This window comes from Eulemur rufifrons, chromosome 1 (assembly GCF_041146395.1).
Source record: "Eulemur rufifrons isolate Redbay chromosome 1, OSU_ERuf_1, whole genome shotgun sequence".
In the NCBI taxonomy this organism is placed as follows: Eukaryota; Metazoa; Chordata; class Mammalia; order Primates; family Lemuridae; genus Eulemur; species Eulemur rufifrons.
The window spans coordinates 57,209,666-57,233,800 of NC_090983.1; the positions used below are offsets into that span (position 1 = coordinate 57,209,666).

Consider the following 24,135-nt stretch of genomic DNA (forward strand, 5'->3'; position numbering starts at 1 on the left):
CAAGGCAGAATATATATGTGATCAAGTCGGGGTCAAATATTAGATATCCATAACTTCATCAGAGCTAAGTTGTAAGACAGGATTTAGGCATGGGTTAAGAGAGAAGACAGAGACAGGATCCATAAAAACGACTATGGGTATTTGTTCGTTTGGAAAATCTTGGCTTGCTTGTTGTAGTTACCATTGCTTATCATCGAATCTTAAAGTTATTACTAGGGCAGGAGACCTCTATCGAATGGAATGCAGAAACCAGTGTAACAAAGTATAGAAAGCAGGACATAAGATTTAAGTTGGAAGTTATATTAATATTTTCCCCTGGCCAATAAGCACTCGTTGCACACCTATGGAGTGCCAGGTGTTACGCCGGGGAGGCAAAGATGTGTAAGAGCTACTGTGGTTCTCCCTACCATGGAGTTGCTGAGGCTACTTCTTTACATTGATTTAAAAAAAAAACAATAAGCCTTCTGCAACCACCAGTGCTACAATAGAGGTATGAACTCTGCCGTGAGCAAACACATATAAACTTTATAATTTTACCTCTCTCTGTGAGTTCCTGATTTGCTGTTAATTTATCCATCTTCCCTTTATATTTAGTTTTGCAAAATCAGGAAAAAAATCTTTCTTTAGAGAATGACTTTAATTATATGGTTATATAGTTCTTTTATTCCTCTACTGTTCTTTTAGTAGAGATATCAAATAAAATGTAATCAAAAGTTCACATTAGTCAGGGACAGATTTTTCTAGTTGTTGCATCATTCAGGCTTGACAGCTGCATTTTGGGAGGGGATGTTGGGAACAGTTTTCTTTAAAGTCAAACTTTTAGTGTAGGGGGCAAAAGAAAATTATTCAAATTGATTAATTTACTTTTCTTGTTAATTTACCTTGGAATGAAAACCACTGGGCAAAGATTACTTTGCATTGCTTTTAAATATCTTAGGTGTTGATGTTTAGGGTTGGGGATACTTTCAGGTAGCAGAAGGTTAGGAAAATTTCCATCATGTCAGGCTGTGGGTGAATCATCTGACCTTTGCTTGAGATGACGATACCATCTCTGTCTTCCAAGGCTGTTTGTTATACAAACACTCCTGAAAAAATAATCTGACCAAAGGTTGTCAATGCCTCTGTTCACAAGATATGCAGAAACGTGAGTGACCCCGAGAGATTGTCTCCACAGAACAACCTCCTACTCCAACTCTCTTATTTTAAGGATGAGGTGACAAGTTCCGAGAGTTAGAGCTCTTGGTGATATATTCCACTGGTGGCTGTGCGGGGCTTGTCCAAGAACCCCGTTCTTCCTATGTCTGTTCCACTCATGCTTTCCCAGGCAGCCTTCTTCTTCTCTGGCATTGATTGCCTAGAGTTAGTGAGCTGTCAGAGATGAAATAATTGAACAGAAGGATTTGCTGCATGAGTGAGCAGTAATGACAAAGTGCAAATGTTGGGGGGAGGCCAAGAGAGAACTTGAAATGGAGGCAGTAACAAATTCATCATCCGCCTGAGCTGCCTTCCTTCATCGTATTTGGCTTGCAACTATAATGAAATGGACATGGCACCAGGCTTTTATATAAATTGGATGTGATCTTTGACTTTGTAAGCAAAGGGAAAGTTTCTGAAGATCCTTGCTGTTGTCTATTCTTGCCATTCAGCTACCTAAAGGTAAATTACTACGTATTAATGAAAGAGAGCATTAATTAATAATTTTGTAGTTAATTTGCTATAGATATTTTTAGTACATTTTAATGGAAAAGTTTTAAAAAAATCAATACAAATCTATATAAGCCACCTAAAATCCTTTCTCAAAGTGGGTAATAAATTTAACAAATTATTGAATAAATGGGCCTAAAGACCAAGCACCGAGTAATATCTATAGCAAAGAAAAATGATGGCAAAAATTATGGTGTTCTGTACGTAATATTTGCCATTGAGAAGATAAAAATTTACTAGTTCTGACACTTTAATGGCAACTAAAGAGATCAGAATAAGGAAATACTAATTTTCACTCCTTGTGAAGGGAATGTGCAATTTAGAAATCCAAATGGAGCACCACTTACTTCTGGGTACTAATTAAGGAAAATCTGGCTGAAAACATGTCAATGATAACTGTTGATACCACTTAATTAATTTTAAAAATTGTTTTGTCTCATTTCAGATATACTGGCTTGCCTTTGAGCTAGCCAGTTACTAGAGTATACCACCGTGACATTTATGGTAAAACATATCTTGAAAATTTCACAAATGTAAACACAACCAGAGCAATGTTTTTTTTTTTAATTGGGAGTTATTTTTCCAAAGATCCAACATATTTATTACTCCCTGAGAGTTAATGCATATGTGATCGTGAAATGAGAAGTACAAACTCACCTTCAGTCCTCTAGGTTCAATCTCATCCAAGCCACAGCACAGTCTCAAGCAATTCAAAACCATTCCTTAAAAAATAACAAACCCAAACTATGACTCTTAAATGTGTGAATGCCAAAGGGTCTGCTGTAATAAAAGAGTAGATACACAATGTCTGTGTGTATATTTGGATGGTTAATGTAACCCTCTCTGCCCTCAAGGACAAGGATACTCTTGTGGAAGAAGAAGTTGAACCCGCCCCAGTCAGGAGGATTCTGAAAGTCAATGCTCCGGAATGGCCCTACATGCTGGTAGGGGCTGTGGGTGCGGCTGTTAACGGGGCAGTCACACCCCTGTATGCCTTTTTATTCAGCCGGATTCTCGGGGTAAGCATGCAGTGGACTAACTAGCTTTTGTCTCCTCATATCTTTTGTTTTTATCGGTAGATATTATCATTTTTGATAGGTCAGCTCTTTGTTTTAATGTATTTAGCTCTTTTTCCTCATCTCTAAAGGATGAAAAACTCACCGAGTCTCCATCACACAGAAGGTCAGAAGGCGAAGCTGAGCACTGTCATTTGGGCTGGCAGGGCACTATCATTGCAAGTTTAGTGTTAGAAGAGGGCAATTTCCCTGGTGATATATATACAAACCTAATCAAAATACAAAGCAGGTTTGCTGAATAATACAAAAGGATTTTAGAGCAATTTTGATCTTGCCTAACAGCTGAGGTACAAAGTTTGACTTATATAGCAGGTTTTAGCGTGTGATACATAATTCTTTACTGATTGCACCATTGAAATAAGCATGTGGAGAGGAAGCAGGAAAAGGAAGAGAGAAGTAAAATAAGGCATGGATAAAGAATAAGCCTATTTCAATTTTTCACTTCCTAGGATTTTTTTATATTTTTCATTTGACTTTATTGCTATAATCCTCATAATAATAACAATGAACATTTACTAGGCATTATCTAAGCACTTTATGTATAATAGCTCATTTAAGTTTCCTAATAACCATTGAAGGTAGGTACTCTTGTTATTCCCACTTTACACAGCAGCAAACCAAGGCACAGGGAATTTAGGATGGCAAGTGGTGGAGCTAGGATTCAAATCCAGCCAGGGTAACTGTAGAGCCAAGTTCTAATAAAACCTTGTCATTGCAAACTTAGTTATCAAAACGCGATCATGTTTTCCTAGTTGGAATTCACACACACCTATACACACACAAATAAATCCTGTGAGGTCCACGAGGCAGGAAACCTAGAACCTAGGAAACTTTATTAACTTGTTCAAGGGGACACAGCCATTAGGTGATGGGGCCGGGACTAGAACCCAGGTTTTCTAAAGCCTAGACTAGAGGATTTGCCAGAGCACCACACTGTCAGAGGTTAGTGAGTGATAAAGGCTCTAGTTCCCTCCTCCACTTCTGTCTGTCTCATCACTTCTCCCATAAAGGAGCCATAAAGTTGTCCCACAGGCATGTACAGAAAGACCTAGATAATCCACAGTTAACATCAAGTCCATTGTGCCGGGAGGGCCCCCCGACCACCGCTTTAGTTTTCACACTGCCACCTTGTGGCAAGTCAGGAAATCGTGTGGATTTCAAGGAGTATTGGAAACACAGGGACCTCTAACTTTGGTTAAGTGAACCTCTGGTTATGTGGTGCCACAACCCTTTATGCTAAAAATCTTTTAAATATTTGATCTCCTAGTAAGGACAACATACAAATATAAAATAAATCTTTTATTCCCTGAATAGGTGTTATTGTCTGTCTCACCTGGACACCACACTAGGGACTGGGGAACACCGTGTCAGTTATGCTTTCCCCAGCGCAGTTTCCAGTCTGCGAGCAAGGCAAACGTTAAACAGAAAAATCCACTGATCACTCAACAGATGTTTATTGACCACCTATACTTGGCCAGGCGCTGTTGCTGTGCTGGGGACAGAGAGGAGAACAAGAAAATCCAGGGGCCCCCTGCTCTCACGAGAGGCTCAGGAAATGCGTCTCCCCAAGCAACGATGCAAGTGTAGCCGGTGTAGGGCTTAGGGTTGAATCTGAAAGAATCCCAGCCGATGTCCCAGAAGTTTGCTTTGTAAAAAACCAATCCAGAGCGTCAGCTTCTTCACTGATTATCTTTCTCTTTTATAAAAGCAGAGTAAAGAATATACCCACCCAACTCTGCCCACACCGGGTACACGGGCTGCTGTGCAGAGTCCTGACTTCCCCGTCAGGAGACTTTTTCTCTGAAACTGGTTCTTCTCTTAATAGTTACTTACCATACCCTGTGTGCCTGGGTCACACCATGCCACGTCTCTGGGCCTCAGTTTCCTCAATTATAAAATAAAGGATTGACAAACATGGTCCCTAAGATAGCTTCCAGCTCTAATGGTCTATGAAATGGCCAAATGAGAAAAAAAAAAAAAAAAAAAACTATGATTCAGCTATAACGTCTGCCCTTTTTGAGCACTTACTCGGTCACTGGCGGTGAGAACATTCTCTGTGATTCTTCTAGTCACAACCAGGAATCCTAGGATGGCCTTAAGCCAAGCAACTGGGCTTTTCACTTTTCACAGGACCACAGTAGTGGGATCTAGTTGGTGAAATCCAAAGTTGGCTCAGTATCCTTGTTCTCACAGGGCTACATTTGCTAAGAGAATAATGCAGAACAAACCACCGTTTTTTCTTTCTGTAAAGAAGATTATTTTTGTTTGCCCTTAGCGTAATTATCATGGATTCATCAGTACACTCATGATGCTTTCATCTCACAGGGCATAATTATAAGTCTGTTTTTAATTGCTCTGTTTTCATTTTGACATACCTGAAGGGCACCATATTCACATTTGGTGTATTGAAACCATGCTGTGGGAATGGACCCAGCAAATGATTGGGCCCTATTAGGCGCCTGGTTGCTAATCTAGCTAAGCCTCAATATATGTGTAAGGCATGATTTTTCAGCTTCACTTTCCAAGTCTACTTGACTTGGAAAATGTGCCGGGTGTTCCAAGCACAGCAATTTGGATGTGGTACCCTGGGAGAAAGTGTGGGCTTGAGATCCAGCCAGCCCTGGGTGAGCCAGGTCTCTGCTGGGTGCTATCTTGTGCCCATTTGGGCAAGTGACTCATCCTTGATGAGACTTCGCTTCCTTATCTGTGTTATGGAGCAAGAAAACCTACCTCACTGGGTTTTTTTGAGAATCCTAATTTAAGTTAGAGCAGGTTAATCCGCACATTTGACATCTGGTACACAGCAAAAGTTTAATGAATGTTAGTTTTCCCCTTAAGCAAACTTAACCATTACAAAAATGACAAAGATGTATGCTCAAACTATAGCTAGTCAAAGAACCAAGGAATCTATGGATGGGTGGCCGTTTGGGCTGCATCTCAACACTAAGAATGTACAAAGAACTCCTGGAGCACAATTTTGTGAAAAAAGATTACAGATGGATAGATGTCTGATCTCAAACTGGACAGTTGTATGGACTTGAACGTTAGCCAAATACTCTATTTAACACTGAGAAGGTGGGAAACACAAAGAGCCTAAAGAGCTTGCCCAGAAGAAAACCACTGCACCAGAAGCTGAAAAACAGGCATTTCCTTATCCAGTAATAACCACTAGCTAAATGAACCTGAGTAAACAACTGTATGTTTTGGGCAAATAGGCAATCTGCAGTTCTATAGTCCACGGTTATAAAAGGTAGCCTTACGAAGAAATGGGAATTGTGGTATCACAGTTTGGGATTTCAGAGTATTTGTATAGTGATTTTAAGAACCAAACTGGAATATAGCTTTAAATTCCTGAATGTGTGAATTCTGTAAACTTGTGACTTCTGCTCTGCTGGGAAGAATTACTGTGGTGTCTTATGAGCCCACTTTCACCTGTTTTGAGAACCATGAAGGCCCTAGAAACTCTGTCCTAGAAAGAATAAAATCTCATTAACCTAGAATGCCTCCCCCTACTTTGGAATTTGTGAAAATTTGAACAGGTTACTTTTTCTTTACAAAAAATGGAGAAGTAGGCCAGGCGCGGTGGCTCACGCCTGTAATCCTAGCACTCTGGGAGGCCGAGGTGGGTGGATCGTTTGAGCTCAGGAGTTCGAGACCAGCCTGAGCAAGAGCGAACCCCATCTCTACTAAAAATAGAAAGAAATTATATAGACAGCTAAAAATATATATAGAGAAAACTAGCCGGGCATGGTGGCACATGCCTGTAGTCCCAGCTACTTGGGAGGCTGAGACAGGAGGATCCCTTGAGCTCAGGAGTTTGAGGTTGCTGTGAGCTAGGCTGACGCCACGGCACTCACTCTAGCCTAGGCAACAGAGTGAGACTCTGTCTCAAAAAAAATAAATAAATAAATAAATAAAATGGAGAAGTATATATTGCTTTCACGGAAATTTATTTGGCACATAGTAGGCACTCAGTAAATATTTATTGAAGAAATGGCTTCCTTTGAGCAACTGTTTGGTGGCACTGTTCTAATTACTCAAATTAATTCAGAACAATAATTAAGGATTTATCATACAGCTCTCTAATGCATACTTTCTCCGAACCCTCCCAGTTCCTTTACATCATCTGACTTAGGAAGGTTTTGTTTCACCTAAAATCCATTTCGCTGCCCAGCAGTGTCACTGGAATATGTTTTTTCGTTTTCTTACTGTAACAGCTTAATCCTCAATCAGTTACCTGAGCAAACATCTGTAAGTTCAGAATATATTTATGAGTACAGTTTACTATTCACTTTAGACTAAAAAAATCCCACTCACAATTTTCACAGTTTGGGGGAGGAAGGTTTTCAGCTTCTGGTGATTACAGCCGTGGTCCCCAACCCCTGGGATGGGCGGGGAGTTTAGGAACCAGGCCACACAGTAGGAGGTGAGCCCAGCCAGCAAGGAAGCTTCAACTGTATTTACAGCTGTGAGTTCTGCACCCCCACCCGCCAACCCCCGCCTGTGGAAAAACTGTCTTCCATGAAACTGGTCCCTGGTGCCAAAAAGGTTGGGGACCACTGATTTAGAAATCACCTCAGTCTCAGATGGAAATTTTTTTCTCTCCTACACCAATTGCAGTCAATGCCTTAATAATTCATTTCTTTTTTAAAGATGTATATTCTATAAAACTAATAAGAGGCAAATTACCTGAGTCTAAAAATCATCTTTCTTGCATTTATTATTTGAGAAAGACAGAGGTCAAAATAATACTTTGAGTTTTGTCCCAGATAACATTCTCAGATTCCGAAGTATCTTCCTTCCTTCTCCCTCTTCTATTCCTCCCTTCTTTCCTCTCTGTCTCCTTCCCTTCCTTTCTCCATTTCTTCCTTCTTTCTCTGCTTTATTACTTAAAGGATTTGAGTCATTTCATCATCTTTTTTATTTGTGTCAAAGAAGAGCCAACACAATTGCCTAAATCAAGCACAGAAACAAGACAAAAACATCACCATTGGTTTCCATTCACCAGGTTTCTTAGGTTTCTTTCCCCACAGCATGATCAGCCAAAGTCCGTAGTTTACATTAGGGTACACTCTTGGTGCTGTACATTCTATGGATTTGGACAAATGTATAATGACATGTTAAAAGAAATTTCTAAAAAAAAAAAAAAAAGAAATTTTTTTCAAATGTTTGAATTTATTTATTTTTTACTGTTTATAATTAAGTTTCTTCCTTGTGTACTATCTTTCCAAGACTTTTTCACTTCCTGATACAGAGGAACAAAGGTCACAGATCAATGGTGCGTGCCTGCTTTTTGTAGCAATGGGCTGTGTGTCCCTTGTCACCCAATTTCTGCAGGTAAGGAATTTTATGTTTCTGTAAGTGATTTAGCTATTTTCTGATTTTTTTAATGTTAAAATATTACTAAAAACTCCTTCTTTATGTTTTAGGGATATGCTTTTGCTAAGTCTGGGGAGCTCCTCACAAAAAGGCTACGTAAATTTGGTTTCAGGGCAATGTTGGGGCAAGACATTGGCTGGTTTGATGACCTCAGAAATAGCCCTGGAGCACTCACAACAAGGCTTGCTGCAGATGCTTCCCAAGTTCAAGGGGTAAGCTATGGGGAGAAACTTGGAGCGTTCTGATAACCACCTACGTATTTCCTGTGGAATAGGACCCAGTGGGATTAGGATACCCCTGAGCCACATTTTCTACCATTTTTAATGCTGATGAATAGCAGCTTAAACACGGCATCTCCTAGGCAGTGGCCAGAATCAGTGTTCTGGCATGCATCAACATCTGTACAGGTTTTGGATTTCTTCCAGGTCTAGCAAGAGAAGAACTTTCCTGAAACTCATTTCTCAGAGTATTTTTTGAACCAGAAGCTCAGATTCCACAAGACTCAATAACACCCAGAGGGTGGAAGCAAAGATCCTGTGGAAGCCTCCAGGGTGTGATTTGCCTTAGAAAAAGCAAAGCTGTTCTCTGTAAACCCCAGAACCTTTAGCCTTAGTTCAAGGGACTTATACACATGTACAAGATAAGGCTATGCCTTTATAAAACCAGGCATTGGATTAAAGTGAAGAAAACCAAATTTGCCTCCCAGCACCTCTACACACTTTCATGAGAAGGAAAAAAAAAAAAAAAGAAAAAGAAAAGAAAGTGTGGTTTTTCAACTAAATCATGGTTTGTGAGGCTCTTGGAAGAAAAACACTTCACTGGATTGATAGAGCTCTAGTATAACGTGTCTCAACTCCTAGCTAGTTCAACCAAAAATATCAAAAATGATGTGGCAAAATTTCAATGGAACATGGAATCCTCTCTTTCGGAGGAAAAATTCGTATAAATATTTCACCTTCAATCCAGCTAGGCTTTTTGTGTGTGTGCATGTGCTTCCCATAGACTTAGGGCCACACTCTACATATTATTGTGTTGCAGTCTTTCTTTTTTCCCCTAAAAAAATCTAATGTATGCATATTTTCACCATTGCATATTATGCTACAATAGGTTTTCAATGACTGCATAGTACATCATTTTAAAGTACTTATCATTTCTTAAAGAATTCCCTACTTAGGTTTCTTCCCGTCTTTTTTCGCCTTATACGCAACATATCATTTTATAGCAAGCTTGTCACATCCTTGATTATTTTCTTAGTTCTCAAAATATAATTACTGGATCAAAGTGTTTAAGTGCACCAACTTTTGATCATATCTACTTAGCTGGAACTGAAGTGAAGACTCAAAACCATTGAATACTTCTGATTGGTATAGATAACAATTACCACAGTGGTCCATTCTCTACCTATATTGGGACTGCATCCCATTTGCCCATCTGCTTTGACTAAACAGCTGTGTCTGTTAAGGTACCATGTAGCTTTGTACCAAAGAACAGAATAACTTCAATGAGAATCACAGTGGTATCTTGTAACAGTCTTGTATCGACTTCAAAAATATAATGATATAGCAAGCATTGATCTTCACTGAATAATAAGTAATATTAACACAAGCCCAATGCCTGGGTATCTTCAATCAAGCCAAATGCATAGTTACCAGACACACGTGCAGCCTGCTTAGGGCTGTGTTAATCTCAGACAGGCTGCTCTAGCTCTGATACCCATAAAATGAGATTAGTCAATAAATGAGCTTCTGAAAAGCTGTGAATAAAGTAAGCTTTTATTAATCCAGCCTTCAAATACATTAGGGAAGTTCATCATTTAAAAGAACTTAACCTTTTGAACAAAGAACTTCTATACGACCCAGCAATTCCACTCCTAGGTCTATATCCAAAAGAATTGAAAGCAGGGACATGAACAGATATTCACACACCAATGTTCATGGCAGCACCATTCATAATAGCTGAAAGTTGGGAACAACCAAAGTGTCCCCCAACAGATAAATGGATAAAAATGTGTTATATACAAACAATGAAATATTATTCAACCTTAAAAAGGAATGAAATTTTGACACATGCTACAACATGGATGAACCTTGAAAACATTGTGCTTAGCAAAATATGCCAGACATAGAGGGACAAATATTGTATGGTTCTACTTATATTAGGTACCTAGAGTGAGCAAATTCATAGACACAGAAAGAATAGAAGTCACCAAGACCTTGGGGGAGGGAGCAAGGGGAAGTTATTGTTTAATGGGTACAGAGTTTTTATTGGGAATGATAAAAATGTTTTGGATATAGATGGGTACACAACATTGTGAATATTTTTAATGTCATTGATTATATACTTATGAATGGCTAAAGTGATCAAGATTGTTATGTAAATTTTGTCACAATTAAAAAAAGAACCTCTCTCTTTGATATAAAATAGGCTTTTCACATAATGGTATTTGGTAAAAGAGACTGTGTGTCTGAAATGGGTTGACTGCTTTTGGTTTGCAGGCTACCGGCTCTCAAATCGGGATGATAGTCAATTCCTTCATCAACGTCACTGTGGCCATGATCATTGCCTTCTTCTTTAGCTGGAAGCTGAGCCTGGTCGTCTTGTGCTTCTTCCCCTTCTTGGCTTTGTCTGGAGCCATGCAGTCCAGAATGTTGACAGGATTTGCCTCTAAAGACAAGCAGGCTATGGAGATAGTGGGACAGGTAATCCTACAGACCTAATTTTCAAAGTGTTTATGTCTGAGCGGCTATCAGACAAACTGTGAAAGAGGGGTAGTAGAAAGAGACTTAAGGAAGCTGTCAGCCCACAGACATGCACAGTAAGAAACCTTCCACATTCTTTTCATACGTGCCTCGGCGCAAAGCTCTGATGCTCTGAGTTTGAGCGGGTGTGCAGAAATACGGGGTGAACACACAGGGTTGCATGTTCAATTTCCTCTTGAATAATGATTTGCTTCACATCCTAATTTGTCATATTTCCACTTGCAGGGGTAGATAATTCAGTTTTCTGTCTGTGAGGTTTTTTCAGCTTAATGGTTTCCCTGAGTCATGCTGTCTACACAGAGAGGAGCTATTATTTTTGATATCACACACCTTTAATTTTCACACGTTAGAGTCTGCTAGGCTTGGGACAAGAATCATGAGCTGTAAGTTGGGTTTCGGATACTCTTAGGTTTTAACTGTGCATTTTTAAAAGTATGTTCTAATTAATATCTGGTCATCAGGGGTTATGAGGGGATGGTGGCATAGACATTTATCTGGTATGAGAAATCACACACATGCACACACACACACTCTTTTAACAAATTCACTCTACTCTCAGTTTTATCTCTTTTAAGAGAGGGAATATGAACACTGCTCAAGTAGGCAGAAGCCAAAAGAACTTCATAAGTCAGTGGTAGAAAGTAGCCCGCCTTGGCACTTTTGCAGGGTAGGACCCTAATTCAGAAGCGGTGATTATTTACCCTGGAGTGTGGATTGAAACAGATGCAAATTCATAGTATCGACAAAAATAAAATTTTTGTACTTAATTTTGAATATCTTATGTAGTATTTGGTAAGATTAGTATTTTAAGAAAATAGAATCTTATATTTTAAATTTATATTATTAAATAATCTGTTGTTTCAGAAGGCATCTAAAGAAGCCATGTTATACATTTCAAATGAATTAGCAAAGAAGCTAAAAACTTTCAAGGATAACCTGTGTACCATTTTTTCCTGTTCTTTCTTCTGTCACAAGGGGAAGCAGCAAAGCCATACTGTGTTAGAATTAAGTGGAACTTGAATTTAACTGAAAAATTGTCTCATGGTCCAGTTGGGTTGATCTCCAGCAACCTCTCTGTATTCCCAGATGGTGCCGCCATCTCTGATTTGTACCACAGCCTGCCATTTGCATGAGATACAATCCACGTAGCCATTCAAATGTCATGAAAGGAGTTATTTCTGCCCTTTTAATCCTAAGACTCATTTTCATTCTTCAGATTGCAAGTGAAGCCCTCAGTAATATCCGCGCTATTGCTGGAATTGGGAAGGAGAGGTGGTTCATTGAAGCATTTGAGACTGAGCTGGAGAAGCCATTCAAGACAGCCATTCAGAAAGCGAAGGTTTATGGATTATGCTTTGCTTTTTCCCAAAGCGTAGTATTTATTGCTAATTCTGCTTCCTACAGATATGGAGGTTACTTAGTCCTCAACGAGGGGCTCCATTTCAGCTATGTGTTCAGGTGAGGAAGATCTGGCCAAGATTATAAAATATCAACACTCTAGGAAGGAATATCCTGGTTCTATCAGTTAGCTTTTCTGCTGCTTAACAAACTATCCCAAACTTGGTGTCTTAAAACAGCTGGGATTAATTATTTCTCAAGATTCTGTGGGTTGTCGGATGGTTCTTCCAGCCCAGGCTGACTCCCTCAGGCTTCTGAGTGTCTTCTGTCTCCGTGTGACCCCTCTTCACTTTATGGTCTCGGAGTTCCAAGTGCAACAAGAGAGGGCGAGCCCCGGTATGCAAGCACCTCTCACGGCTCTCCATGCATCACAGTTTCTAATGCAGGGGAATTATGCTCCTTTCTTATAGCCAGAGCCTGCTTTTCTAACAAGATCATCTCTGAGTCCAGTTTCTCACATTTCCAGAAGTGAGAGCCTAAGGATGCCAGGGGACAGGGTGCACATTCTAAATCTTTGCATATTTAAAGCTACTAACCCAAATCAGAAAACACAGACTGTTGACTTGCTATTGTTTAGTTTATGTAAGGTTTTAAAAGGATTATTTGCCAACATGTCAAAATTGGGAGACTATAGAAAATTCCCAGTTTCTGGCTTCATCTTAAAAACTTGGAAGGTCATCTTCTACCATTTCTATTTTATTTCAAGTACTTTTCATTCCCTTAAGCTTTGGACTGGGCTCCTGGAGATGTTTGGATTTGCAACTCTGGCCTAAAACAATTCCTGCTTATAAACTGAGCATTATGACACTCAAAGACACACTCCCTCCCCCAGTCCCCACCTAGGTAGACCCTCTGCACATGGTCGAGCAGGTGCACAGCTTTGGGGGCTACTCCTCACATCGTAGTCTGTACAGCAGCAGAGCCGTTGCTCATATTTATCAGTCACTCATTTGTTCACTCATTCATTCATTCAGGACATGTTGAATATAGGTAAAGGCTGAGACATGTAAAAGGATACAGGCCGTTGCATCTTTCTCACGCTGTCTGAAGCATGAATTATATGCATGCTTGGCACAGAATTTATGCTCATTTCACCAATCGTTACCTTTCACACACCTATTACAGATTCAAAACATGTTAGAATTGTAAGAAAATCAACCCCATCTGGTGCTCTTGCAAGTTCCCTCCTTTTTATTTTAATTTTCGGAAGTCTTTTTTTTTTTCTTTCCTTTGGTCAATTTTTTTTAAAAAGAGGCTATTGTGATTGAATCAGGGTTTGGAGTTCTGAGTGCCCCCTTATTCGCCCTCTTTCATAGAACACAGTTTGAGCACTGCTAATCTCTCCAATGCCACCACCTATTCCCAGACAAGTCTGAAGTGACTTGCTTAAGGCTGCTCGATCCTTTCCTGGCAGAACCAGGGCTAGAGCCCCAAACTCTTCTTCTTCGTCCATCACACCAACCACATCACAGCGCTTTCCTCCTGTGTGTCTGTCTGATTGCAGGGTGATCTCTGCAGTCGTGCTGAGTGCTACAGCTCTTGGAAGAGCCTCCTCTTACACCCCAAGTTATGCCAAGGCTAAAATAGCAGCTGCACACCTTTTTAAACTGCTGGACCGACGACCCCCAATCAGTGTATACAGTAGTGCTGGTGAAAAATGGGTAAGTATTGGTTGTGCTTATGTGTATGTGTGCAGAACAGCCATTAGGGATTATCAAACATTACCTCTTAGCTTCTAAATTCCTGCAGTATATAGATTCATTCATATGCACTCAGAAAGGACACACAGTAGACTTATAAATGTAAAGGAATGAAATAAATTAGCATTAAAAATTATTCCTAAAGCTGGCATTTGAGTAAGGCAATGATATCCAATGAATGCCAAATTCTATATAATATCATTCTGGAAGGAATGAAGCCTGTTGTATTTTGAGACCTCCCAACCACCATGCTTTCTATTGACGTTCTGGTATAGAATGTAGAAAAACCAGCTCTTCCTGTCGAACGGTATTGATTTGATTCATGTTCATCTGGCTTCAAGTTTTAGCTCATATGGATGCCCAGAAAATTTAATTTGATCTCAACAAGATATCTTTTCTTCTAATGGATAGTCCCCAGAGGTGTTCTTTCATCTTCCCTGCCTATTTTTGAAAACCTCAGTATGTTCAAGAGAGCAAAACAAAACCTAAACACTAGTTAAGCCAAATTAAATTCTGAAATCTTTTTAAATTGATCCAATGACCTGTTTCTCCTTCAGCTCAATAAAAGTAAAGTCTCTGTGTGGTCTATTAAATGTCTACGCATTTCTAGAGTTTATAATTTCCATAGTTTTAAGCACAGTAAAGTATAATGCAAAATACCTTTGCAGTCCAGACCTCAAGGAACCTTCTCTCTAGGTCACTCTAAGTGAAATGCTATTATTTTGAGTCTTTGGGGGAACAGAGCTGTAGGGTTTGGACAGTTACCGGCTTCTGTGAGGTAATAATATCTTCCAGCTATTCTCTTCTATTCAGAATGTCAAGTAATGGATGACAAGGAAATCCCATCAGGTTAGAGTGGGAATGAGAGGGGTCAAATGTCTTTTATTTCACTGCTCAAGCTTCCCTTTGTACTACACCTGCTATTACAGAATAGGGAATGGAACGTCCTTTCATTAAATTGCTGTCTCCATACTTTGCACTTTGACAGCATAGTTTGAAGGTGTCTCAAGCAGGGATTTTAAACTCAGATTTAGGTGCATTTTTAATATTCGAGGCTCCAGTAAGAACGTGTGTAATTTCAATCCTCTCACTCACAGGACAACTTCCAGGGGAAGATTGATTTCGTTGACTGTAAATTTACATATCCTTCTCGACCTGATGTGCAAGTTCTGAATGGTCTGTCAGTGTCGGTTAGTCCAGGGCAGACACTGGCACTCGTTGGAAGCAGTGGATGTGGCAAAAGCACCAGTATTCAGCTGTTGGAACGTTTCTATGATCCTGATCAAGGGAAGGTGGTAAGCAGTGCACATGCTTTTGAGAATGTTGCTTTCTGCAGAATATCTCCAACCCCTAACAGTGGTCTTCAAGATTGTGCTTTGGCAGACTCACTATAAAGTGCTTGCCTTGACACTTTATCCCTATGCATATTTTCCAGTTCCAGTCGTTTGTTGGTTGACCTGACTCTACCCCACGGTTTCTAACATCATAGTTTCCCAGTTCCAGATGGCCTGCTGACCAGTTAGGCAAAAAAAACTGGGCACACACGGTGCAAAGCTGGAGATGAGTGTATTTCACAGAAGCATTCGTTTACCTGTAAATGGAGCAGAAAGTGCAAACTAATTAGGAAACTAATGACCCGGAATGGAAAAAGTGGAGGTGATAAGGGACACAATGACAAATGAGCAAGAAAGGGGACTTAGCATGAAAAAGTCTGAGACAATCCTTGTTCAAGAAGCTTAATGCTAAATAATCAAAGGAACTCAAATCGATAGCCATGCACCACAAAGCTTTGGCAAGGATACTTGAAAAATTGGTGAATTACTTTGTTGCTTATTTTTCACAGCATTTCTTTCTCTTCTTTTCTCTCCCTTTTTTCTTTCTTCCAAAGTAATATATGCAGAGGATTATAAAATCAAATAGCAACGAAAGGTTTGTATAATAATAAAAAGCAACTTCCTGCTCTACCCTTCCACCCCACCCTGCCTTTCTCTGCTCAAAGACAGTTATTTTTAACCACTTGATGTTTTTTGATCTCCCAATGATTACTTTTATGTCTTTAAACAATATGTTCATGTTGCTGTTTCACAATTTAACAAATTTAGACTCTGCTGACTTATTCTCAAGAGATAGAAATTTAGCTTATCCTCACCAGTCCCTCCTTTTACCCACATCCTCCCAATGTACCTGTATCATTTTTAGCCCCTCTATTTGTAAATTTAACTGATACACTTCTGTTGTTCTTCCACCACCTATATAAAATGTATCTTGAATTCTTGCTTTCTAAAACGAGAATTCTCACAATCCTACCTCTTTTTCACCTCTTACTTCCTCCTTTTCCTTCTCAAGTTCTAACTGCACTTTTATAGTATCAAGAATATAAAATGCTTACATTCTATTTTTAAGGCTGATTTTCTTTCCTGCTTTCACTCTAGTTGATTCTAAAAGTTGGAAATCAATTAACAGCTTTTGTTATGATTATGTAAATGTTGTTCATCCTAAAGTCAAATGGTGAGGTACATTAGCATTACATTTGCTTTCTTGTTTTTCTAAAAGGCTTTCTTTTTTCCTTGCGTTCTCTGCCTTTATAAAAATCTTTATGTTCTTCCAATGTCTCCATCCTGCCATCTATTCCCTCATTTTTGTCACTGCCTGGATTAATTGCGACCATTGCTTGTTGAGCAGTTGTCATCCTGTGAGTTCCTTGCAATGTTTTCTTGAGTTAGATCCATTATTTCCTCATTCTTGTGCATTTCTCTTTCTTGGTTTCCACCCTGCTTTTGTTGAAGCGTACCCACAAGTAGTTTTCTAAGAAATAGTTTAGAGGTACGGGTCCGAAAATGTTTTATTTTGCTCCATATTTGAATCATTGTTTAATATTTAGAAAATGGCCTTTCTGGTTTCCCTGAATAGCATAATTTTCAGTGCAATGAGGATAGATAACATTATAAAGAGAAATGCCGAGAGAACTTGAAAGAGGCAACTAAAGATTCCCTTTCATAAAGCAAAACAAGGAAACAAGCAAACTTATTCTTCTTGGCAGAATCCAGGAAGTTATACAAATGAAGAGTGAGAGTTGATCACCTGTGATTTATAATCACTTCTGTTATTAATTTTAAGGGCAAAGATTTTCATTCATTTGAATGTATTTGGTGATTGGTGAACCTAGAATGCACATTGCACCAGGGGTCTGATCTCTGTAAGAGAGAGGGTTCACTTTTCCAAAATGTCATCTCTATCATGTCCATCACCCAGGTAGATTGCAAACTACATGGGACTGAGGAACCTGAATCCTTCGTGTTCGACCTTTCCAACATTGACACTCTATCAGTATTTTTCTCTGACTATGCCCAGTGAATGTTCTGGTCACAGGTAGAAAGCAAAGCCCACGGGGGAAATCATTATGATTCCTTGCACTTCATAGGCACACTATATTTTGTTATATCATTGTAAAACATTTCTATAATACAAACATTTTTAAGTAGGAAATATGCCACTTTTGATCAATTTTTAAAAGTTCCCTTTGCTCTTAAGGAAGCTACCAAATACAGGGATTCAATATTTCAGCATTTAAGTGGATACCTCTGATGTGCCTGTTCCTGCATTGGGGCCGATAGGAGATTCTACGGAACACAAACATGTCTTCTGTCTTCCAGCAGCAGACCATACAGCACAGACAGAACAGTTAGCAAACGGCTCCAGTATTTAATTATTAGATTGTGCTTTGCAGACTTAAGTACTATGGAGAATGAATAAAGCAAGATAAGTGAGGGCTAATTGTTATTGAGGAACGCTGTGTATTTTTTCTAATAGTGTTTGCATTTTCTTTTGCTGATAAATTATCTGTTCCTGCCATTTAACATAATCTTGCTCTGAAATCAAAGGGCCACTTTATAGTAGTATTTTAGATACACTGTATCTTTACTATTCTAGGACTCTTACGAGAACCAGCTCAAATGGTAGCTATTTGAACTTAACTGCCTAGCTAGATTGAGTTTCTAGGAGACAGAGATTATGCTCTTTTTTTGAGACAGAATCTCACTCTATTGCCTGGGGTAGAGTGCAGTGGCGTCATCGTAGCTCACAGAAACCTCACAATCCTGGACTCAAGTGATCCTCCTGCGTCAGCCTTCTGAGTAACTGGGACTACAGACACGTGCCATGACACCCAACACCTGGCTAATTTTTCTATTCTTAGTAGAGACGGAGTCTTGCTCTTGCTCAGGCTGGTCTCGAACTACTGACCTCAAGCAGTACTCCCGCCTCAGCCTCCCAGAGTGCTAGGATTACAAGTGTGAGCCACCGCACCTGGCCTATTCTTTCTTTCTGTAGCAGACACAGATTGCTTAGCTTGGTGTTTTTGTGGCAGGTGATTCAATATATGTTTGTAGATCAGCTAAGTGAATAAATATATTCCTTTTTAAAATTTGATTCTATTATCTCAGTTATTCAGAGAATGGTGTTAGTAAAATCAAAGAAGCAGGCTTGACTGTTACATTATCCAATAGCTTCACATACAAAAATCCTTTTCATAACTCATGCAGTCTCAAAATTGAGCAACTCTGTATATTTGTGGAGTATATTGCATTCAAAGCATAAGGGGAAATTTTTTCTTAACCAAATACTGTCCTGAGTTTCTTTCCCATTTTTCCAGCTGTAGAGCTAGAGTTAGGGAAACAAACAAACAAACAAAATCATCATCTGATCAGAGTTAACTTCAACACCACTTCGTCAGACACTAGCTCCAGAGGTCAAAGCAACAGAATTTATTGCCTGGAGCCCTGGGATTGCTGTCTGTTAAGCAAATGAAATGTCCTGAATAACTCTTAACTCTAGAATATGAACTTTCCTCACTGCAGGAATTCTGAAATTTAATGCCCTTTGTTGTCACCTGTCTTGGCAGATGATAGATGGGCATGACAGCAAAAAAGTAAACGTTCAGTTCCTCCGCTCAAACATCGGGATTGTTTCCCAGGAACCAGTGTTGTTTGCCTGCAGCATAATGGACAACATCAAGTACGGTGACAACACCAAAGAAATTTCCATGGAAAGAGTCATAGCAGCTGCAAAGCAGGCCCAGCTACATGATTTTGTCATGTCCCTCCCAGAGGTGAGTACCCACTCACGGCCAGCCATTCCCTGCATACACAAAATTATTAAACATGTTGTATAAAATTACCTTCAGGCTATGTGTATAAGGTGTATATGAAACATAAATGAATTTTATGCTTAGACTTGGGTCCCACCCCAAGATATCTCATTATGTATATGTAAATATTCCAAAATCTGAAAAAATATGAAATCCAAAACACTTCTGGTCCCACGCATTTCAGATAAGGGACACTCAACCTGTATTATGATTGTGGCTCAAGAAGAAGGTCAAAGGCAACACCGTTGATTTCCCAGTGCCCCAGAATTTTAGGGAAAATAAATGTCCTTCATCAACATACTTTTTAGTTTTGGAAAGATTGTCTCATCCAACTCTCAGTGGTTGATTATAAGGAAAATTAAAACATGGAAACCAAATTGTAGGAGCCAACTATTACCTTTGACCTCTCCACTTCCTTTTTTTTTAAGAAAATGCCACTGGGGAAATTATTTTTCTTTGTAAGTGAAATTTTGTGGTGTTTGTGGGGGGCTTTTTTGTTTGGTCTTTTCACAAAGTCTCTTAAGTGTTAGGCTCTTGGCCCAGTTTTTACCTAGGTGGTCCAATCTGTAAGCAGGTGCAAATTATTATTTGCAGCATCCAGAGTTTAAAAGCAAAGCTGTGTGTCCCCCCTGGAAGATTCATTTATTCAACAAATCTCTATTGAACACCTACTTATTTTGTGCAAACAGTGGTTGGAGTTGGTTTACTGCCTCTTTCTCATATAGACTTGTCCATGATACCCTTCCCTGAGCATTTTGTCTCCATGAGGACTAAGTATGTTGTCATTGTTCTCACCTGGCTTAGTCGAGCATTTGTCAGGAGGCAAGGGAGGTGGAGGAAGGAGACAGATCTTGTTGTGGAAGACCAGGAGAGAGCGCTGGCCACGGGCAGGGGCCCAGAAGCTAGACACCCCTGGGTTGAGATTTTACTTTCACTGCTTGCTACTTGTTTGTCTTTGTACCATTTTCTTGCCTCTCTGTGCCTAAGTGTTGTAATCTGAAAAATACAGATGTATGGCTTCTGTGAATATTAAATGGTAACCTGGCTAGAAGAGTTAGCACAGTATCTGATGCACAGTAAATACTCCATGAATGTTAATTAATTTTTATGTAGCCATGCCAAGCATCTAGCTAGAGAGTTTCCTTCCTAATTTCATCTAAAACTCACAGTAAGTGTCCAAACTCATTATTAATATTGCATTTTTCCAATGAGTTTGCAGCTCAAAGAAATTTAAATAGTTTTTTCATGATCACAGAGCTAATAAGCAGCAAAGTGGAGATTCTAACCAAGGCTTGTGTTCCAACATGATGCCTCCCCAATAAAGGAATGGACCAGAAGATCTCTCAAAAGCCATTTCCATTCCTGGGATTATTCCACCTTGTAAGGATTTTTGAGATCAGAGCCCGGAAATCAGAAAGTCTCAAGTCAAGAAGGATCTCATACATGCTATTTTACCTAAACCTAGGGAGATGGAGATTGGAAATATAAACCTAAAAGAAATACAGAAATAGGGAATAAAGTCCCTTGTTTCCCAGCACCAGAAGTCACAAATTCCATATTTTTATTATATTCCTTAGTGGATTTGACATCCTTTACAGGAGGACTCATTCACTATTCCCAAGTTCAACAAAGAACAAATAGTTTAAACTCACATAGGCGTCATTGATGTGGGCGCCATATAACACGAGAGCAGTGACTGTTTCTAGTTCTCGAACTAACTGTACTTTTTCCAGAAATATGAAACTAACGTTGGATCCCAGGGGTCTCAACTCTCTCGAGGGGAGAAACAGCGCATTGCTATTGCTCGGGCCATCGTCAGAGAGCCTAAAATCTTGCTACTGGATGAAGCCACTTCTGCCTTAGACACAGAAAGTGAAAAGGTATGTATTGATTTTCTAAAGTCCTAGATCATTATAAATGAGTCTTTTGGTGTAAGTTTTGTCCTTATAAAATGGCACTATTTTCAATTTTCTGATTCATTAACAGTAGAAATTGGCAATACTTTGTGGAACCAAAAGACAATAATCTGAGGACGGTGATTTAGCATAAGATTGCTTCAAATTAAAAAAGCTTAACTTTAAAATAAGAATTGTTTTTAAGATTCTTTAGGCTAAGTAACATTTCTTTGAAGGCAAATAATTGGCTTTCTTAAATAAAGTAAAAGTTCATCTGTTTGGCATTACATATTTTGTAGTTCTAAAGTTATGTGACAGAGAAGGTAGGCCACGTACAACACAAAGAAAGAGGTGATAGCTGACGTGTGGTTTGGATGAAAGAAGATGCAACTGAGAAAAACACAATTATGGAATTTTAAATTCTTAACTAACATCTTAAAAATCAGGATTCCATTTTGGAGAGAGCTAATATGTCCTCAGTGAAGAACAGTATCAGGAATGACAATTTGACTGCTACCCTCCATTGTTTGCTTGGATTCATTTGAGTAAACTAGACCATCACTAAGTAACTGTAAAATTACATAGTGATTTTGTAGTTTGCTTCCTTCTTGCTTCACTGAAATGTCTCAGCCTGTGTACTGCTGCTGAAATAATTGATGCACTGCATTCAGTGAATGCTTGCTTAATCCTCTCTTAGGTCAAGCCTTGGGGTTTACCACCAAGTATAGGGTTGCTACTCAGGTGGCATTAACTGAACTCTTGGGACAGTGGGCTGGGGAACATCATACGTCTTTGCCTCAACTTTCCATCTTCTCTTTGCAGACGGTGCAGGTTGCTCTAGACAAAGCCAGAGAGGGTCGGACCTGCATTGTCATTGCCCATCGCTTGTCCACCATCCAGAACGCGGATGTGATTGCTGTCATGGCCCAGGGGGTGGTGATTGAAAAGGGGACCCACGAAGAACTGATAGCCCAGAAAGGTGCCTACTACAAACTATTCACCACAGGAGCCCCCATCAGCTGACCCGGCCCAAGCACTTCACACACAGATGGCGCACCAATTGCAGGAGTGCTGGGGTGGTTGTTCTTTAGAGAGGAATGTGAATACTTTACTTTTGCAGACATTGTCATACATTGGGATCCAAGCTAATTTCTAATGACCTTCAATAATAACTCAGTTTTAGATGTCTATATAGAAGATGAAAGAAACGAGGGTGAGTGTGAATGAAAATCCAATGTCAGGCGGCTGCTCAGCCATCACCCAGTGCTTCTCTGTGCAGGAGCCAGTCCCAATTACTACATAAGAAGTCATGTAGTTTAGGAAACTTTGAACTCCTCAAGGGGAGAGGACTGTCTTTGGCATTTTGGGAACTTCGATGTGCACAGAGGCTGGTCTATAACAGGCACTCAACTAATGTTTGTTTGACCAAGGTCAAATGTGAAAAGAACAGGACTGAAGACCAGCTGGATTTCATAACCAAAGTTTTCTTGCACATACAAGCAGATTCATTCATCCTTAGGGCCAAGGCTAGGGAAAGGAGGACTCTGACACACTGAATGCTCTCAGGCTGAGTGAGGCAGGAGGGATAAGTTTAATATTAGCCAGGGCTGGCCAGTTAGGAGTGTTGACTGAAGCTGTAGATTCAGGGTGCAGTGTGTGGCTGGTGAAGTCACCATTGCTGAATCTGCTGGTGTGGCTGGAGCGGAGGACTCTGCCCCAGGTCTAGTATTCCTCATCACCCTCCTCCATACTGGTTGCTGTTGTTTATTTCCTGGAAATCCTATTCATGAAATGAAAATAGTGCATTTTACTTTGCTATCGCTTCATACAAAAAAGCCAGTTAAATATGGCAGAAAAACACACGTTTATCTCTGCTCCCTCAAAATGCTACTGTATGACATTAAAAGAATTAAATAAGGCATGAATGTACAAGAATAAAGAAAACAAAATGATGCCAACAACAAGATTTCAGGAGCCAGAAAGCAGATAGACAACTGATAATAGATTTAGAAGACGAGAAAAAACAAAAAAATGTAATTTGTGAGACCCTCAGAAAAATCTCAGGATGTAAAAACACTGGGTCTTTTGGGAAGACAGAAGAATGGGCTGAAGGCCTATGTAGAAACAGGTACAGAACAGCCTCTGCGGCAGGGTGCTGCCCTTTCGCAGTCCCAGAAGAAGACCAGATACTCCCTCTCTGGGGAAGCTCACAGACAGGCTTGGATTTAAGGACGTAGGTTGCAGTTGAAAGGGTGGTTCACATACAAAAGACAAGGGGATTGAACATAAAGCTATATGTGAACAGAAAAACTCCCAGCCCCCATCCTCTGACGGGAGATTGAAGAATCATTCTCTGGGGAAACTGGCCAATCTAAGATAGGAGACCTGTGACTCTAATGCTAGGCATCTTCCAAAAAAATTTTCCAGCCAGATCACTCTACTGTGAAGCCCACTTGCCAAGAACAGGCACCCACCTGCTCAGAGCTTTCCTGGGCTTCTCAGTGTCTCCCTCTTGCATGGGAATGGACTGCCAAGGATCACCAGACACCCAGCAAATATTTTTACATATAAAGCAAAGGCGACAACAGTAGAACACCCAGGAGGGAGGAAATTAGAAGCCAATGCAAAGATTACGAAAACACTCAAGGAGTGGAAATAAATTTAGTCGACCAGAAAAGAGATGTTTCCATCTATTTAAATAAAAACAGAAGTCCATAAAAATGAACAAAAAAAATAAACATACAAAAAGGAGCTCTTGATTGCAGAAATGAAAAACTCAATAGCAGGACTGCATGGTTCCCAACTCAGTTGTCCAGCCAGCCGACGTCTTTTCCCTACTCAGTCTTCCTCCCAAGCCCCACTCCATGTGGATGTCTTTGCTTGGCCAACAAATGAAATTCTGCCTACGAATTAAGCCTGAGCTTGGTATATGGAGATGTAATATTTATGTCTGTTTTCCAGTGTTTCCTGGTAAATAACTGCAAAGATGATTTAGGAGGTTAACTGGTCGGGCCAGAATTGTTGATGGTTTCCACATGAGGAGGCAGAGAGTGGAGGAATGCACTCTAGTAAAGCTGT

The 24,135-nt window shown here is 39.8% G+C and overlaps 1 protein-coding gene across 1 annotated transcript in view; it reads left to right on the plus strand.

Moving 5' to 3' along the window:
* Window positions 1–24,035, plus strand: part of ABCB11 (ATP binding cassette subfamily B member 11) — an 85,445-nt gene extending 61,410 nt beyond the window's left edge. The window contains exons 19-28 of the mRNA XM_069494334.1: window positions 2,559–2,723; window positions 8,013–8,117; window positions 8,210–8,371; window positions 10,655–10,858; window positions 12,135–12,376; window positions 13,821–13,977; window positions 15,114–15,311; window positions 18,917–19,123; window positions 20,896–21,042; window positions 21,880–24,035. Of these exons, the coding sequence (XP_069350435.1) occupies window positions 2,559–2,723; window positions 8,013–8,117; window positions 8,210–8,371; window positions 10,655–10,858; window positions 12,135–12,376; window positions 13,821–13,977; window positions 15,114–15,311; window positions 18,917–19,123; window positions 20,896–21,042; window positions 21,880–22,080 (1,788 nt within the window). The 3' untranslated portion in view covers window positions 22,081–24,035. The remainder of the gene's footprint in view (window positions 1–2,558; window positions 2,724–8,012; window positions 8,118–8,209; window positions 8,372–10,654; window positions 10,859–12,134; window positions 12,377–13,820; window positions 13,978–15,113; window positions 15,312–18,916; window positions 19,124–20,895; window positions 21,043–21,879) is intronic.
* The last annotated feature ends 100 nt before the right edge of the window (window positions 24,036–24,135 follow it).